Below are 18,298 nucleotides of genomic sequence, written 5' to 3'. Positions count from 1 at the left end.
TCTTGTGAATAGACCCTAATATGCGCTGTTATCTTCATCGGTAGTCGGGTTGACCAGACAGCTGTCTCCTAGGGTTAGTTGGCGAGGTTCAGTGGAGTGCTAACAGACCCATTAACTGTTACCAGACGGATCAAAGGACCAGAGTGCTTTGATATCAACACCATCTCAAGACTCGCCTCCCACCGCATTCTACGCTGCGTAAACGCTAAAACAACACGCTCGTCTTCCTACTCCTACGTTTTTAGTTATTATTGTAATTTGACACAATTTTTGTTTTACTGAATACTTGAATACACACGATAAGGAGCTGATTGTTTCAAAGGGTGATCTGTATCGTGGGATGAAGATGATCCTTCATCAACATTAACAGTTGGATTAATCCCATAATGTGTTGATCCCCTTAAAGTGTTGATCTCTTAAAGTGTTGATCCTTTTTAAAGAATGAATTTAATCTCCTCACTGATTTTCCAAAAGCCATGATACAATGTTGCACCATGATAAACTAATCTTCTCAAGACACCAGAGAGGATCAGTATATTTTCTGTTTATGATGATCCAGATAATGTATTAGTAAAACCTTTTCAAGGTTTGCCTGTTTTGTTATCAAAATTGGGTTGAACTCAAGTAGATCAATACATGAAACATCACCCAAATGAACTGTAGAACTATCTTACACACACACACACACACACACATACACACTCACAGAGACACGTACAAACACACACACAAACACACAATCATACACACAAACACACACACACACACACACACACACACACACACACACACAAACACATTCACGAATGCCTCAGACACACCAGATACTGGATAAGAGACAGTGTGAGTATGGATAGGAGATGACAGGGGGGGTAACATCTCCAGACTTGCTGGAGCCAAGAATTAATGGGCTCATTGAGGGCCGATTGAGACGTCTTAATTACTGCACTTGTGAAAACTTGAGGGGAGGGCAGGGGAGCAGGAGGATGTTCCCTTTGATCTCTGGGTAAGTGAATTGTAAATGAGCTGGGTCACCCCTATAAATACTACAGCTGGTGCTCTGTAGACACACACACACACAAGCTCATCTCCACAAGCCTGCAGACAAGCAGCAAGACTGAAGAGCCCCAGCAGTAGAGTTTGCTCCACTACTGCATCGCACCGACATTAGGACCCTCATTACGGATACCAGCTCTCTGCCAAGGATTCTACACATAGGACTGGAGCAGAACTTTCTCAGGACTGTTTTTGGTTGTGTTTTTTTCCCCCTGCCTGTTGTTGGATTTTACAAGCGCCTGGAGTCACCATGAAGGGACACTTCTCAGTGGAGTGGCTCTCACAGAGCAGCCAGATCACGGAGAGCCACCAGCCTGCTGTTCCTGTTTCCACAGCAGCCCTGGGGGTTCCGCAAACGCCCAGCACCTCCGGGACCGTCTCAGAGAGCCTCCCAGGGTTCTACAGGCAGTTTAGGCCGGTCCAGGGGCCACCTCAGGAGGCCGTCAAAGAGAACCACACTGGCTCCACACAGAACGAGCAGAACCAGGAGGTCAGAATGAACCTTCAGCAATGTGTTCAAGGTGAGGCTCTTAAACAGTCTTCAATCTCTTTTAACTCAAATATTAAGAATTTCAGAGTTGATGTGGAGCTGAAATCAATACATTTTGGGATTGAGCTGTGATTAGATTTCTAAAAAAGATAGTTTTCCATATACTTATCAACACTCATGGATTGCTTTTCACCCAATCAGATTACTTTGTTATTGCAAACTGATGTGTGATAATTTTTTGCTATTATTCATGTCATTCCCTCAGGTCAAGAGACAGGGTTTAGCACAGAGGAAGAAGAAACATCTGGCTATGAGAGCGAAGGTGGGCGATCGCTGTCCCCCAGTGGGATGAAGGAAGGCGCCCAGCCAGCAGTGTCACCGTCCAGTGGCCGGAGGCCTCGTACGGCCTTCACGGCAGAGCAGATCAACAGCCTGGAGAAGGCCTTCAAAAGGAACGCTTACCTGGGCACTCAGGACAAAGCTGAGCTCTGTAAGAGGCTCCACCTCTCAGATAAGCAGGTAAATACCTTTTCTTTTGTACATTATACTCAAACTCTCAATAACTGTACATATTCAGACATTTTTACTTCTTTATTCTTCTAACAGTGAGGAAATAATGCTAAATATGTAAAACTCCTCAAGACGATGAGATTTTAAATCAGTTCAAGATTTATAACGAGTCTAAAACATCAAGAAGTTTGTGATATATTATAATGTTTACACAGCAGAACTCAATTTTCCTTTTCCTGTCTTTCTCCCTCTCAGATCAGGAACTGGTTCCAGAACCGGAGGATGAAGCTGAAGCGGACGGTGCAGGACGCGCTGGCACACGCCTGCCAGGCCAAGGTGGCATCTCACCTGATGCAGTACCCCGAGCTCCAGGGCTACCGCCCGGCGCCCTACCCCACTACCCACTACTACCACCCACAGGAGTCCTCTGCGGCCTACATGACCCCTTCCGGCCTCCACTACAACCCTGCGGCGAGTGGTCACCTGCACAGCCTACCCGTGGACGCCCTCTATCAGTACAGTGGGCTGTCGACCCTGGCCGTAGCCCCTGGGGGCACCCCAAGGATGGTGCCGTACCAGGCCTACACTCATCAGTATTAGCCTGGTTTCAGCAAGACATGCTCTCCGCCACACTAAATTTACTGGTGCACCTGAAAAAGTCTACCTTGAGGGGACCAACACACAAGTGGATTCTGGGTAACAGCAGGTAGCAGGCAGGCAGGCAATGTAGGTGAAAAGCACATGGAACCCATCTCACAGTCCCGCTCCTGCATGGTGAAGATGTTTGTTTGAGCCAGCGGCTAACCTGGAGTGTCTTTCATCTATGCATAGAATCTGTAGGGGTTACCCACAATGCAATGCAATACTTGGAGCTTTGTGGTTTAGTTTACATATTTTGTGTTATTTATTCAGTCTAGTGATGATGGGGAAACAGAACACTTAGGGAAAAGATGGATGGGAATTAGATGTTTATCACCAATTTCTCCTGAAGATGTAATGCGTTTTGTTTCTGAGGTCTTTTTGTGGCCTCTCACCAATCCAAATGACAGAGGATGGAGTGCAATATTACATACTGTCCTATTTGAAGTTGATGTTGTATGCTGTGACCAACTTATTTAAAGAAGAAAATATGTACATTTTGTAAAATTCTATCTCTGTAATATGTATATACAAGATTTTGTGTATTGGATGAATGTTTATTGAATAAATTGAATGTTTAAAATTGAAATAGTGATTCAAATAGTTCTTGTTGATTGACGCAATTGTATATGAGACAGAATGTCTCAAATAGATCTGTGTCCTTTGCCTGGAATCACTAATGTTACTTTACATTCTTTTGCATTCTATCTGTAATCTGATTACTGCACATCATAAAGCAGCTCATATCCTTTGAATCAACCGGTAAGTTATTCCTGTGCCGTAATGTATGGATTTGATATAGTGAGAGGAAGGAAATCTGCACACTGTACAAGCTGTCATCCTGTGCAATCAAACGTTTGTCTAAAAAACTTGTGTGGGGGTTGGAGGTAACTCATTGTAGTATAAAGGACAGTGATATTATGACAAAGTAAAGTTAGGTAGTCAGTAAGCGGCCCATTTTTTTTTTTTTTTTTAAAGCCTACAATTTGCAAGTCTGACACTGAATAAATATCCATTTCAAAGACTCAGTGTTTGCCTTGATTATCTTCTAGACCAGAAATGCTTTTAAATTCAGTACTAAATGTTTGGTTTGAGGTATAAACAGGGTACCCCCTCTAAGTTACATGTTAAATTCCATGACCTATGATGGTACAATACATTGACCAAAGATTTCTAAGCAGCGGGTGGCATTCAAAAATCTTTTTTTTTTTTTTTTAAGAGCGGAAAATGAATAAATGGGCATTGAATAAATAATTTTGGGCTAATCACAGCCATTCAAGGCAGCATTAAAGCTATAACCAGATGGTCCACAACAATTCTGCGTGGAAATATATATGTATTTATGTATTATGCCAACTAAATTTCAACATGCTGCAACAAAATTTCCTGATATTCTATGACCCCAAATGTGATACAATTACGACTTTTCATGTCTGGAATAGACTTCATCAAAACACCATATTCCAGAAATTCCATGACCCGTGGGAACCCCGTTTGAAGAAATTTGCAATTGACATGACACATACAACTGCAGGGGGTCATTTTGGCACAACTCATATTTCAAATGGCCTATATGCTATAGTGACCACATGATTTAAGTACATAATAATGCAATTCCCTTGCTTTAGTCTAGCTCCACTCTTTAGGTACCGGACCATTATTCTTGGTAGCCCAACAGAAGGGTGGCACAAAAGGAAACAGTAAAGGTCGGTTGTTTTGGTACACTTCTCAAATTCTGCCCATGGAAATGCAAATAACTGCGTACCGTACTGGACCGTACCGCTTGGTGGAAAAAAGATATTAGTAGTGACTAGCCATGGGCCACTGAAATGAACGAGGGCGGTACTTCTTCCTTCTCTCCACCTCTGTGCACCTAGCTAGGGTTGAAATCGGCAAAAACAGTTTGCTGTTCGTTGACATGGCTGTCAACAAGCACCTGAAGATGAGAAATTGTACCAAAATGTATAGAATACAATGTAGGCCTACGCGAGACTCAATGGCAGCAGGTGGCTGTAAGGAGCACTGGTGTGTGCCACTCTGCTCGGCTTTAAGACGCTATAAAAGCGATTTAGCTTCCACCTTTTACCTAAAAATACCAGCCTACGTGCAGTGGTTGCACAAAATAAGCAGGGAAGGATTTTTGGTGAGCACACATTTTGGTACAACTGAAACACTCCTCTTCAGGTACTTGTTGACAGCCATGTTAACAAACAGGAAACTGCTTTGCCGATTTCAACCCTAGTTAGTGCACAGAGCTAGCCTGGGTGTTCCCATGCTGCCTTGCGCGCGATTTGATTCACGCTGCTAAGGCAGCCTGGAGACCATGGAGCAAATTTTCGCCTGAGATAGGGGACCAATCACAGAACAAGGGGGAAAGCAAGACGATGATGAGCTATGCACAGACGCATTTGATAGACATCCGTGGCACCCAATAAACGGATCTGGGCATTTTTTTCAAATACGAGAAAATGAACGTTTGGTTTCCAGACCACGTCTCATTGAGAAGTGGTGGCGCTAGCCAGGCTAGCACAGAGCCCATATAATGCCTCCATAAACTAGCCCTGGGCAATAATCACAAGATGCAAATAACATCAACCACCTCTAAAGATTTGTGTACAATTGCAGAATTTTAAAAAACTCTATACAAAGAGCCACTTGGAATATACTAAGGGCAGATTACAGCTTTCTGCATTTAACCCATTTAAATCACATATGATCATAGGACCTTATATTTTAAAATGACCTCACTTGGGGATCAAATTTCTAACCAAAATGCCAATTCTCATTCAATCACACTGTTTGCATTAACAGCTAAAAAAAACCCCAAAAGACATTTTTTTAAAAAGACATTTAAAACATTATATGTATAAAACAGTTCTTTTTAAGGTATGACAGCCAATGTCCATGAAAGTGATCCTTGACAAATGATCTGGTTTGCATTCCGTAAACAATCTGAGAGGATATAGAACAAGTATTTTTTTTTTTTTTTAACTAAAACATCAAAAAAAGTATTGGTAAAAAAAAAAAGAAAAAGAAAAAAACTCATGTCTACCTGAACAATTCAGGACAGTTTCCCACACATGTATCAAGCATAGTCCTGGACTAAAAGCAAACCTCAATGAAAATCTCAATTGGAAAAAAAGCTTTTAGTTGTAGGACTAAAATTAATTCACGTACAGGCTTATGTTTAACTACAATTACAAAATAATCAGAAACAGAATGTCATGCTGATTGCCGTCCTCTATACACACACACGCGTAATATCACTGTCCTCTATGCCCTCTTCTATACACACACAGGTAACGTCAGAGTCCTCTATGCTGTCTTCTGTTGTCCCTTCTTCCCAATCAGGGATTTGTGGATGTGTGGAATCACACCTGCAGTTTAGAATAAAAAACAAAATGACAGGATGAGAGAGGCAAGGAGAAAGGAAAGCACAGAAGGTGTACACACACACACAACAAAAAAACAGTTCTTAATTTATTGAGGATCCACTCATCACTGCATAAAAACAGAAATGACAAGAGTAAATCTTTTGAGGTAAAAGTAAAAATGAAACTGACCGCCTCCAGCGATGGTGGCTTTGATGAGCGAGTCAAGCTCCTCGTCCCCTCTGATGGCAAGCTGCAAGTGGCGAGGCGTGATACGCTTCACCTTCAAATCCTTGGAGGCATTGCCAGCCAACTCCAGCACCTGAAAAGTGCAGTCCAGACTTAGTGAGCCACCTGCAGGATTCTTCCATAATTTGCAGGCTTCACTACAGCGCCACAACACACACCGGCTCAGTCTACTAATAACCTGAGCTTTACCAGATGATTTTTGTAAACTACGTCTCCATACTTGAAAATGCAACCGTAATCTCTGGGATTATTTGTGGTACATTTCTATATATTTCAAGGCTGCCTTCTGCTGGTCCTTAACCACATTTCACCACAAACCTGTGGCGCAAATGTCTTACCTCGGCAGTCAGGTACTCCAGGATGGCAGCACTGTACACAGCTGCTGTAGCTCCAACACGTCCATGGCTTGTTGTGCGTGTTTTCAAGTGCCTGTGGATACGCCCCACTGGGAACTATAGAATATGGCACATTGAGACATATTATTTAACGTTCCAGAATTAGTACACAGTAAGATATAAGATGTTATTCTGGTTAAATTTTACGTAAGCATTTGCCCAAAACATTTAAATTGCAGAAATAAATCAATTTACTGGCTGTACCTGAAGTCCAGCCCTTTGGGAGCGGGATACTGCCTTGGCCTTGGCTTTCCCACTGTCTTTTCCAGCTTTTCCTCCAGCCTGTTTAAAAAAGTTAAGTTAATTAGGTACGTTGCTCAACAAATCCTTTTTGTTTTTTGCCATTATTAAACTGAGAACGTCTCCTATTGCAAAAGCAGGCAAAGAACAGATGTTGTTAGAAATTAGAGAATTTATTAACCCCCTAAGGAAAAGTCTCGCATACATTAATCCCGTACGGTTAGAAGTCTATCTGGTTAATTAGCAAGGTGGCAACTCTAACGGCACCGCTGTGACAGAATTTCTCTCCTGCTTGTTTGCAAACAGACAACGAGGTCTGTCTCTGCAACTTGGACAATCGTATGGATGAAAAACGACGTGAAATGAATCATTCTTCGTGAACACGGATTTCCGCATCCAAGGTATCTTAATGAAACTGTGCAGACGTGCATTAAAATGGACATAGTAGTCCATAATAAGCCACCGGTAACTGGCAATGTTAGTATAAACGTTCACTGGCAACTTAGCTTAGTTACGTTAACGTTAAGTACTGGCGAACGTTAACGTTACACCAAGGTATGGAACTTCCAACCTAACGTTAACATCAGCCAAATCCTACTACCTCAAATATAAGTGGTTAAATCGAGAAAGGTTTTTGTAGGACCTGCTAAACAAATATATATATATATATACACATCTTAAATGCTCACTCTATAAAGCGTGTGTTCGTTCGTTTGTCACACGATTGGCGCTCTTTCCAGCAAGCCAACTGGATACATAATACTTGCCAAACTAAAGAACTAACGTTAACGTTAAGCATGCACTGTGATTATCAATCGTTCACCATTTAAAAATAAATCAAGTAAAGCTAGAGTAATAGAATATTCTGACAAAAAAATATTTATGCAGCCTTACCATAGCACCGCTTAAATGTCCAGTTACCCTGCTGAATTTGAGGCGGAGGGAAACAATAAAGCTTCTTCGCTCATGCAAACCTGTATGAAAGAATTGATTCTCGTGAGCTCGAGAAAGAGCCAATAGCAGCCGCCCATACTGTTTTGAATATTTCTTAAGCCAATAGCAACATTGTTTGTACTGATCTCAACGGCTGTTCCAACCAAGTGCGCACGCGCTCCTGCATGTCCAATAAGATTAGGCGTTCATTGCGCGCAAGCAGTTATCAACCTCGATTGAGTCCATTTAAAACCTAAAGCTGTAAATACATTGTTCAACTGAAGGGTTCAAATTAAGCGTTACCAGAGAATGTCTAATAAGGGCGTTACACATAAAGTAAGCCTCGCGCAGAATTCTTAATTCAAGTAGCCTCCCTAGGCTTCATAAAAACCATTCAATGTCGTACTACACGTAGCTGCCTTTAGAGGGAGCCAGACCTAGGCTATGTAAGAGACAGGGCCTACATCTACTTTATTATCTTTCATCTTTTTCATTTTTCATCTTTTATCATTTTACTCATAGATGCTAATAAAAGGTGTAATGTCCTGCGGATCTATCCACCTCCCTATCTATAGAATATATAGGCTGATGCAAGGAAATTAAATCATATTTTGAAACACTAAAATGACTGGGGAGTCAAAATGCATTTTTTATGCATATATTGCTTTTTCTGTTGTAGCTCTAGATTATCTTTAAACGGACTAATGTATTGTCATGTTCGCAAACTATGTAGCCTAATATCTGCAAATGAAGGGGAGAAATTTCGTCTCTCAGTAATTTACAAAGGCTATCTTATAATATTATCTGTGGTCTGCAGCTGATGTTGATAGAGCTATGCACATTAACATAAATGCAGCGGTCTCCAACAGGCTATGGGGCACAGTAATTAATAATGAACTGTGAATAGTATTTTGTAAACCGCGTTAAACTAATGGCATAGAGGCACTGAGGCTTCAGGCGCACCTAGTCCTGATTGGACCGCGCCACGCGCATGTAAAAGATTGCAACATTTGTAAACTTAATTAACAAAAGTTCCACAGTGTGAAAGCATAAAAAACATTTGACGTGTCAACATTCCGGATGATGCATCAGGCTACTTACTGCATAGTCCGATTGTTTTGAGTGTGACCACAAATATTTTGCCATAGCTGTTGTTAGGTCGTTATCTAATGAAACGTGGGTAGGCTATAGCCTACAATTCCATGAACAATGCACTGTCATGTAAATTGGGTAGGATTATATGTCAACTTTATTTCAGCTCGTTTTAACCCTTGGTGGTCTGCGGTCATAACAAGGATTTTAGTTGGGCTTTGAGTGCCTCACTTTTTAGCTAGTGTTACAAACTGAACGCATATGACAAAGCAATACACCATTATTTCAGTGTTAAATCAATGAAGAGTCGAGTCTTCGATGCAGCAAACAGCTACCTATCTGAAATGTAAAACAAACAAACACACAAAAACAGTAAGAACCGTGCTTATTAATTTGTGAACGCAGTAGGCTAGGGTACGTCATGAATGTCACTGACCCCAGGTCAGTGGATAAGGGCATCGTGATTATGGAAGTACACTTTACTACTTTACTGTCTATGAGTACACCATTACAAGAGAAAAAACAGAGAGGAAATGACGGTTATGCAGCGGATACAGTTTCTGGCCAGTAATATGTTAGGATCCCGCCTCAAATAAATGATTGAAAAATAAAATGGCCAATTGGAGTACGTAAAGTGATTCCACAGTTGTAATTGGCAGAAGTCAGGCCAATGTGACTGAAGTAAATGAGTCCCTGCAGTATCGCTGAGAAGGGTGTTCACTGTATGCTGCGCGTAAGATACGCAGGAGAGAGAACGAAGTGGGCTGGTGGCGGTGAAGATGGCGGATGGAGACAGTGGGAGCGAGCGCGGTGGTAGCAGCGGAGGTGGGGGAGGCAGTGGGTTTCAGCACTTCCAACGGGAGCAGGAGACCCAGGAACTTGCTTCGAAGAGGCTTGACATTCAAAACAAGCGGTTCTACCTAGACGTCAAGCAGAATTCGAAGGGCAGGTTCATCAAGATAGCGGAGGTCGGGGCCGGGGGCTCCAAAAGTCGCCTGACACTCTCCATGTCAGTTGCGGCCGAGTTTCGCGACTACTTAGGGGATTTCATTGAGCACTACGCCCAACTTGGGCCCAGCAGCCCTGAGCAAATCGCACAGTCATCCGGTGGAGATGACGGTGGGCCTAGACGAGCCTTAAAGAGCGAATTCTTAGTCAGAGAAAACCGAAAATACTACCTCGATCTGAAGGAGAATCAACGGGGGAGGTTCCTCCGAATCCGACAGACCGTCAACCGTGGGCCCGGCTTCGGAGTTGGAGGCCCTGGGGGCGGAATGCAGGCAGGCCAAACCATCGCGCTCCCGGCCCAGGGCTTAATAGAGTTCAGAGACGCCCTTGCCAAGCTTATAGATGATTACGGTGGAGACGACGAGGAACTGACCGGTGGCACAGCAGCGGGGGGTTACGGCGAGCTTCCCGAGGGAACATCCATCATGGTGGACTCCAAGCGCTTCTTCTTTGACGTCGGGTCCAACAAATACGGAGTGTTCCTGAGAGTTAGCGAAGTCAAACCAAGCTACAGGAACTCTATAACTATCCCATTTAAGGCCTGGAGTAAGTTCGGTGGAGCATTCAGTCGGTATGCAGAGGAGATGAAAGAAATCCAGGAGAGACAACGGGATAAAATGTACGAGAGGAGGGAAGAGTCGGAGGGCGAAGATGTGGAGGACGACTGAACCCCCTCAACGCTGTCCAGCTGACGTGAGATCTGCAGATGAATAATGATGCAGTACGCAGACATGACAGATTTACAAAGTGCATGACGAATCGAACTTATACTAAAATATTGTGGCGTAATATACATTTGACAGAATTATAGATGTGTAAGATCCGAAGTTTTTTTGTTTGTAACGAGGGTTGTTTGGGGGTCACAATTATAGTAAAAGCCATGGGCAAAAAGTGCACGACAGGAACGTCTTATAAGACAAGAAAAAGTATGATTTGTTATAAAGGCCTATGATAACATGGCATTCTCCTAAACCAGCAACTCTTCATCCTTAGAGGACAAAAATCTTTATACTGTCAGATTATGATGACAAACAAATCTTTATAATATCAGATTGTAACATTTATATTAAGAAAAAAAAAATGCCCCCTACCCCTCAACCCACATGCATTTGCTTATGTGTATTGTTGCTGTTTAGCTAAAGACATGGGAGAGGTGCTCCAGTTGTAGCTCTGTCAACGTTTCTCTTGTGCCTGGGCCCTTTTACGTTAAAAAACTAGACCCAAGGGGTCCAGAGCACTCTTGTGTCTATCTGTGGGGTGTTTATTTGGCTTCAAGGTGTGTAGAAATGATAAGGTTGGCTTTTGCAATATGATGTCAAGATCTTTAGCCATTTTCATAAGGCCCACAGTGAGTGAGTGAGCAAGCTCCTTTGAGCTGAGCAAGCCTGCAATGGCTGAAACATTGCTACTTTAGATGACAGCCTCCATACATGGTAGAAGTCTGTCACCAAAGCTGCTGACTGATCATACTCCCATAAATCAGCCTAGCCTCTTACATTTGCAAAGCATTGGTTCAGAATTTGTAAACACAATTGGGACACTTATTTTTTTGACAACATATAGATCAGAGGAATATATTAGCAGAATGGATTAACAATATAACTGCATCAAATGAAATGTTGCGTTCAAGTCCAGCTGTCTTCCACGCCCCCCCTGCAAGAAGCCGTCTGCCCGACCAACGTCCAGCTTCCTGAATGGGGAGACGTGCCATTGGTCCAAATAGACGATCTTACTGTGATCAATGCAGAATGCCAGGACTCTCAAAAGTTATCAGCTGAAGAATGACACAGTCTGCTGTCTGGAGTTCTCATGGACTGACAAAGAGAGAGTTACTCTCTACCCGTCACGGAGACTAAAGCATCAACAACATAGGACCTTGACTGTGAGGTAACACGTCACTCTAATTCTCCAAGAAGTAGAGGTAGCTCTCTCCAGTGGCCGGTCCATGCACAGGCCTCAACACACTCCTGGTCATTAATGGACTGAATCGCATGAATGGTTTCTTTTCTTTTGTAAGAAAACTTATATTTGCAGATTATACTTTATGAAAGAAAAAAAACGGAACAAACCAGCATATTTTTAATTACTTAAATAGAATATATCTATATGAATGACAGAATTATAAAGCCATATTAGGCTGATTTCATAAAGCAAAGCTGGGGAGAAGCATTGGGCAGATATTTTTTCCTTTTTTCCTTTTTGGTTGTTTTCCTATAGAAAGTGGAAGAACGCATCTAAGTAAAGAAAATATAAAATGCAATGTATCTTGACTGTATAAAAAAATTCCCATTTTCTCTTCCTCACAATATATGTTGACAATGTACTGGTTAATGTGTTTCTCTGAAAGTATAGACAACATTATATTTAGCACACTATCTAACAGATGGGACCCATGTCACAACCATGTGAGTAATTTGTTTTTTCTAAAAATGTGCATCTCTGTCCCTCATTTGGAGTTGTCTTCTGTTTTAATTTATTGAATTATCAGAAGAATTCATTTCCATATTTGTTTATTTCGCTCTAATCCCAGGGAATAAGACTATATAGGTTTGATGGGCAAACAAGCAAAATAGAAAGACGTCTATGTAATACCTTTGTCCTGTGGTGGTCACTTGTCTCAATGTCGTTCTGTGGCAGCAGTAAAGGGAGGTTGGCTTCCTCTTAACGTTTAGGCTAGTTGAAAAGAGTTAAGACAGACTGGTAACACAGGGAAACACACACACACACTTCATTACTGCACTTTATATAGGGTTAACAAGTTGACAGGAATAACTAGTCAAATGTGTGCAACGTGAACACACCTACTGGGTAGTGCAATGTGAACACACCTACTGGGCCAGTTCTTCACTGGGTGATGCCATTTAGTAGAGCTGTGCAAACCTCCGTTGTCTTGTTCAGTGGCAGCTGTTTCACTTTTAAGTGTGTGTGTGTGTGTGTGTGTGTGTTAGTTGCTGTAATTCTATGATCTTCTAGACTATTTAAAGCAAACAAAAAACCTTTTTCCTAACACACAGTCACACACAGGGAGAGTGTTTGAGCTGGTCTTGTGCTATAAAGCCTGATGCCTCCCAGAGTTTGCAGAGCTCAGACAGGAGCAGCAGCCAGTGAGCCGTATTCGGCCATCACACCGGCAGTGCCATCTCGCCCAATCGGCTGAGCCGCAGCGAGGAGGATTCGCTCTAAATCTACAATGGCGGCAGCTGTGCAGGCCGCACGGCGGTACTGGTGCTGTGTGTGTGTGTGTGTGTGTGTGTGTGTGTGTGTGTGTGTGTGAGCTGACTTTGCAGCAGGGCTATTTTAACGTCCAGGCCCGCAGCAGGGCCGGCATTCCTCCCCCCGGGGAAACTCAGGAGCTTCAGCTGTGCCGAGGGCTGACGGCTGCCTCTGACCGCTGAGAGACACAAGGGCCTGATTGTCGAGGCTGCCACATGCTCACACGCGCACACACACACACACCGCCACCACCCTTGCAAAAACCTAATTACACCAGGGCCTACACTAAGTGCACATGTGACGGAGGCAGATTTGCCTTAGTCACGCCTGTGGACCGACGCAAAGCAGGCAGCACTTGGAGTTGGGAATCTGTACTAATGCTCAAGCTCTATACATTTGGAAATCTGTTGAATTTCATAAATGCTTATTAGCTAAGCACTTGTTAACTATGTACCTGTGATTAGTAGAAAGCATTTCATTTTGGTTACCGATAACAAATATTATTGTGTGAAAAAAAACAGCAATTCACTGTGGTCTTGTACAGCTGCCTAACATTATGTGGGAAATTTGACAGAGGTCTGGTGTTATTCATTGTAAAGTGAGCGTGAAAGATATCTTGCGCCTCTACCTAGGCTTCTGTTTGTTGTCACAATCACGGGGATAAATCCACCGTTGCTGGTGTGGCACGGGGCCAGTGCAGAGGGAGGCAAGGTGGCGAGCACAGATTACTCCAGACGAGGGCACAGGGCTCATGGTTGGCAGCACGGAGAGACGGGAGCCAACTTAAAGTGTGACGCAGCAGGAGCAGCTGTTGCCAGGACATTCCTTTAGTTCCCTACCTTCCTACGCACACACACACACACCCTCTCAATCACACACACGGCCCTTTCCTAACCCCCCTTGTACATACACTTGCTCACTCTTTCTCACACATACACAGCCTTCCATGCCCCCCCCACCCACATCCCTTTACACACTCATACATGCACATTCACAGACTCATACACATAGGACGGTGTGTTTGTGGGGGTGGGTAAGTGGAAGGCCTACCCACCCTCTCAAACATACCCTCGTTTCAGCTGCTCCACTGACCGCCTGGTGGACCTTTGGAGTTCTAAAAAGGGTCGATGGGTAGGAGGGACTGCATCTGGGTCTGCAGTAGACTAACCCTGACCTGCACATAGTCACACGTACACACACACTCTCGTAGCTCACGGTGTCCTGGGACCTGTTTGTGTGTGTGTTGGGGTGAGGGTGATCGCAAACACGAAACTATGAAAACTCCTGAAATAAGTTTTTGAGTGCTGATGTTCTCTCAAAGATTCACAATGTAATATCCTACAGAGTCTGTAGCTTGCATTCTAACACTGCACTCATGTGCTCTGGGGTGTTAAGTCAGGGTGGTGCCTGTGACAGGGTCACTGCCATGGTAACCTCTGCCATGGGGACTTGCTGGACTGTGTTTGTAGTGTTGCGTCTTGTTGCAGCACGGTCGAGCTGGACTTGACCTCTGTGACCTCTCAGAGCTGTGACCGAGAACCGACATGCGGGTGAGCGGTGAGGCTCCAGAGTGTCAGTGCGCACTTTGACGGACCCGGTCAGATCACGTTCTGTGTCCGCCGTATCATTGCCGCTATGGCGGGCGAGTTTGTGATCAGTGACAGATGGGCAGTGTTGGGACAGTGTGTAGTGGACACACACATATGCAGCTATCTGTTGACTCAGAGGCCTCTCCAGTCCACCATGTGCATGTTACTGTGTCGGGCTAAACATCACTTCCTGCTCCTGCAACAAGAAGTGAACTGGAGCTTTTGCTCAGGGAGCTTTCCGCTGTCCATCGCCATGTAAAAGCAACAGCAGGTCACCGTTGTGACAGCTGACCTGGAGAACTCAGCCGAATCAATTAGTGGCTTGATTCAGGAGTACCTGAGAGCAGCCGCTAGATGTTTGGTTTGAGTTCCACCAGGTGCTCTACTCCATGCTATCTGTTCACCACGTTTACTCTAAGACTTTTTCTAAACGTTTATTTTCTGAATTTAACTGCTACCAGAGGAGGCTTCAGACACAGACACAATTTAAGCATTAGGATAAAAAGCCATCACCATCAGTTTGTTTTGTAAGTTTGAATGGAAATATGTATTATAAAAAAAAACAAAAAAAACAATGGGTCATTGACAGTTAAACTGTACCAATGTATTTGATTATAAATAGTTCTAATGGGTTTTTGCTCGTGAATAATTTGTTGACATTCTACTGTGTCAGCAAACTATGTGTGTGTGTGGGTGTGCTATCTTGTTATCTACTTGTTGCATTAATTCATTCTCTGCACGGCACACCACCGTTTGCTTCCAGCGTCCGAGGGACAGCGTCTGCTCAGTTGTCCCTGAACAGAGCAGAACCGGGCTTGGTTCTGTGGCTTCAGACAGACACACAGAGAACCATAGGATGCAAGGTTCTTCGGTGCCTCTAGAACAGCCAAGCACCTCTAGCTACTGATAGACTGTGACCAACCACAGGCTCCTTGAAGCGCACTCGTTTTGGCTACAGCATTTTTCCAACAGAGATTTGAACATTTAGAAATCTATATTTAGAAACTGCTATGTATGTTTGTAACATAATAAAGACTGATATAAGTGATGGAAAATGCTATGTGACTCATGGTAGAATTTGTCTGCGTTTTTTTTAAATCATTGTTGAGTATTTCTAACGATTTCTATGTTGCAATTAGATAGTGTTTAGTATGTCACTGGCAAATGTAATCTGCAGAAATCAGATTCACGCCATGATAATGAAATATTATTGGATATATGTTTCAAACACACTAGAAGCCCCACAAAGAAACCATAACATAGCAGAGACCATTGTTCTCTATTATGGGGCTTTTCCCATTTATGACAAAATGGTGACCTTTGCCAAGTGGCTGCCATGGAGACGCAGGGCTTTGTTACCGATGGGAGCCCAGTGAGTCGGAGCAGCCGGAGTCAGAGCCCAAGCAGGAGAGCCTCGTTTCCCTGCACCGCTATCAGGTTCTGGCAGTCATGAAGACCCATGATGCCCTGGGTGACCCCTCCCCCTCCTCCTCCTCTTCCTCCTATTCCTCCCACACAGCCGCCATAGTTACACAGACTCAATGACCTCTCTCAACTCTACCCCCCACCCCTCCTGCCCACACACACACACACATGCACATGCACAGTACAAGAGGAAACAGTGATGCCTTGGGGGTGGATAACGTAACACTACAGTGGGCCGGATGCCAAATCAAGTGGGGATTATTTCACACACTTCCAGTGTCCTTGCGGGATCTCTCTCTCACACACTCTCACTCTCTCTCTTGCTCTCTCACACACATTCTCTCTCTCGGCTCTGGTCTCTATGGGGACACCAACAGGACGTACAGCTCATTAGGACAGGCTCATAACACACTTGTGTGTGAGTGTAGCTGTGTGTGTGTGGTTTGGGCACCACTAATGAGCCCAACCTACAACTGGTTGTAACAGAAAAGGCAGCGACACGGCTAGGACTTTAATGGACACTCACAATGTGTATGTTGCATCGAATAGATAAAGAACTGCGGTCAGTATAGCAAGTTCCCTGTGTTTCCACATTACGCTACACATATACATATGTCTGCAAGGAAAGGAGGCAGTTAAAGGTAAAGTGTGGCATTGAACAGAGAGCAAGAGGAGAGCTGGAGGGGAGGAAGAGAAGACCAGGAGGGAGGGAGAGAAGGGGGAGGGAGGGTTTGCACGGTGGAGGGATGCCGTGTTCACAGGAAGAAGAAACCCTGATCCCGACGCAGCGCAGTCGAGCTGCATGGCTATTTATAGCTTGTGTTGCCATGTGCCCGGAATGTGCATGGCAGCAGCGATACACACACACACACACACACACACACGCACGCACGCACGCACACACACATGCACCGCTGCTCTGCGCATGTGAGCGCTGATCCTCACAGTGGACGGGGGGAGGGGGGGGGACTGGCTGGTGACTCATAACATATTATACTATCAGAGACACAGATTAACACATTCTCTGCATTCGCTTCTCAATCTCTGCTCTGCTCTGTGGGTAGAAGCAGCGAGAAATCTGGCGAAAAAAGGACAAATAAGCGTGCACAAGCAACCGTGCTCTCTCTCGTTGACCTTGACAGCACAAACACAGTCTTGGTACATACATGTGTGGGCTTAACCCTACATCTGTTTCGCTATATTCATCATATCCCTGTGTTATCCAGTTTTGAAACAGGGCAAGGGAAACGTGTTTTTTTGATTTGTTATCGTTGTTGTTGTTGTAGTCAAGCATCTAGAATTATAACATAGGAATCTATAGGAGTAATATTTCTGTAGGATCCATCCTACAGGTATTACACATGATTATGAGTTGCAAATCCCACACTCCCACACTTCTGCTCGTTCTGTATGTGTGGCAATGAAGCGCATCCAAATGGGAACCACAGACTGCCTGCTGTGCTCTGTCATCCCAACAAGGTATTTACTAGAGTGGCAGGGCAGAACTCTCTCTATCTCTCTCTCTCTCTCTCTCTCTCTCTCTCTCTCAATTTCAATTCAATTCAAGAAAGCTTTATTGGCATGAACGTTGCATGAACATTATTGCCAAAGCTCAATTACATGTACACAGAAGAGGTAAAGAGGGAAAAAAAAAATTTGAAAATAAATACATACTTAACAGAATTGTGGAATTCACATATAAGAGAACATAAAAGTAGCCATAGAAGACATAAAAGTAAGACAACAATTCTAATAATAAGAACAAGTATACAACATTGTTTGTGGTTGTGGCCTCACTGGCTGTCCCTCAGGTTGTGGCAGGCTGCTACAAATTTTGCAGCCAGAATGACCACATCCTCATTCTCTCCGAGGATGTAAGGCAATTTAGCCTCATTTGTCCAGGTTTGGAATTCAGGGAGGGTTGAATTTAATTTATTGAATAATAATGTCCGTATTTCCTCATATTTTGGGCATTCTGTTAAGAAGTGGAGCTCTGTCTCTCTCTCTCTCTCTCTCTCTCTATCTCTCTCTCTCTCACACACACACACACACACACACACAAACTAGGTATTTATTAGAGGAGCAGGG

At 43.7% G+C, this 18,298-nt stretch overlaps 3 protein-coding genes across 3 annotated transcripts; 2 read left to right on the top strand and 1 right to left on the bottom strand.

Annotated features, from left to right (window-relative positions):
• The first annotated feature begins 1,306 nt into the window (after positions 1-1,306).
• Positions 1,307-2,656, top strand: ved (ventrally expressed dharma/bozozok antagonist). Its single transcript, XM_076284992.1, has 3 exons — positions 1,307-1,577; positions 1,812-2,065; positions 2,312-2,656. The coding sequence occupies exons 1-3, from the start codon at positions 1,307-1,309 to the stop codon at positions 2,654-2,656; spliced, it is 870 nt and encodes a 289-aa protein (XP_076141107.1).
• Positions 2,657-5,553: 2,897 nt separating this feature from the next.
• Positions 5,554-7,952, bottom strand: h2az2b (H2A.Z variant histone 2b). The gene is made up of 5 exons (XM_076283235.1): positions 7,845-7,952; positions 6,915-6,992; positions 6,654-6,767; positions 6,259-6,388; positions 5,554-6,072 (listed from the first exon to the last, which is right to left on the bottom strand). Exons 1-5 carry the CDS (start codon positions 7,845-7,847, stop codon positions 6,011-6,013), a joined length of 387 nt encoding a protein of 128 aa, XP_076139350.1. The 5' UTR covers positions 7,848-7,952; the 3' UTR covers positions 5,554-6,010.
• A 1,720-nt stretch (positions 7,953-9,672) lies between these two features.
• Positions 9,673-12,572, top strand: purbb (purine-rich element binding protein Bb). Its single transcript, XM_076284027.1, has one exon. The coding sequence runs from the start codon at positions 9,755-9,757 to the stop codon at positions 10,649-10,651; it is 897 nt and encodes a 298-aa protein (XP_076140142.1). The 5' UTR covers positions 9,673-9,754; the 3' UTR covers positions 10,652-12,572.
• The last annotated feature ends 5,726 nt before the right edge of the window (positions 12,573-18,298 follow it).

This window comes from Alosa pseudoharengus, unplaced genomic scaffold (genome assembly GCF_046254945.1).
Source record: "Alosa pseudoharengus isolate Yale_2024_CS ecotype anadromous, Long Island Sound unplaced genomic scaffold, YU_APseudo_1.1 YU_APseudo_1.1_scf_14, whole genome shotgun sequence".
NCBI classification, from domain to species: domain Eukaryota; kingdom Metazoa; phylum Chordata; class Actinopteri; order Clupeiformes; family Clupeidae; genus Alosa; species Alosa pseudoharengus.
This window is presented reverse-complemented; position numbering and strand designations above follow the sequence as displayed.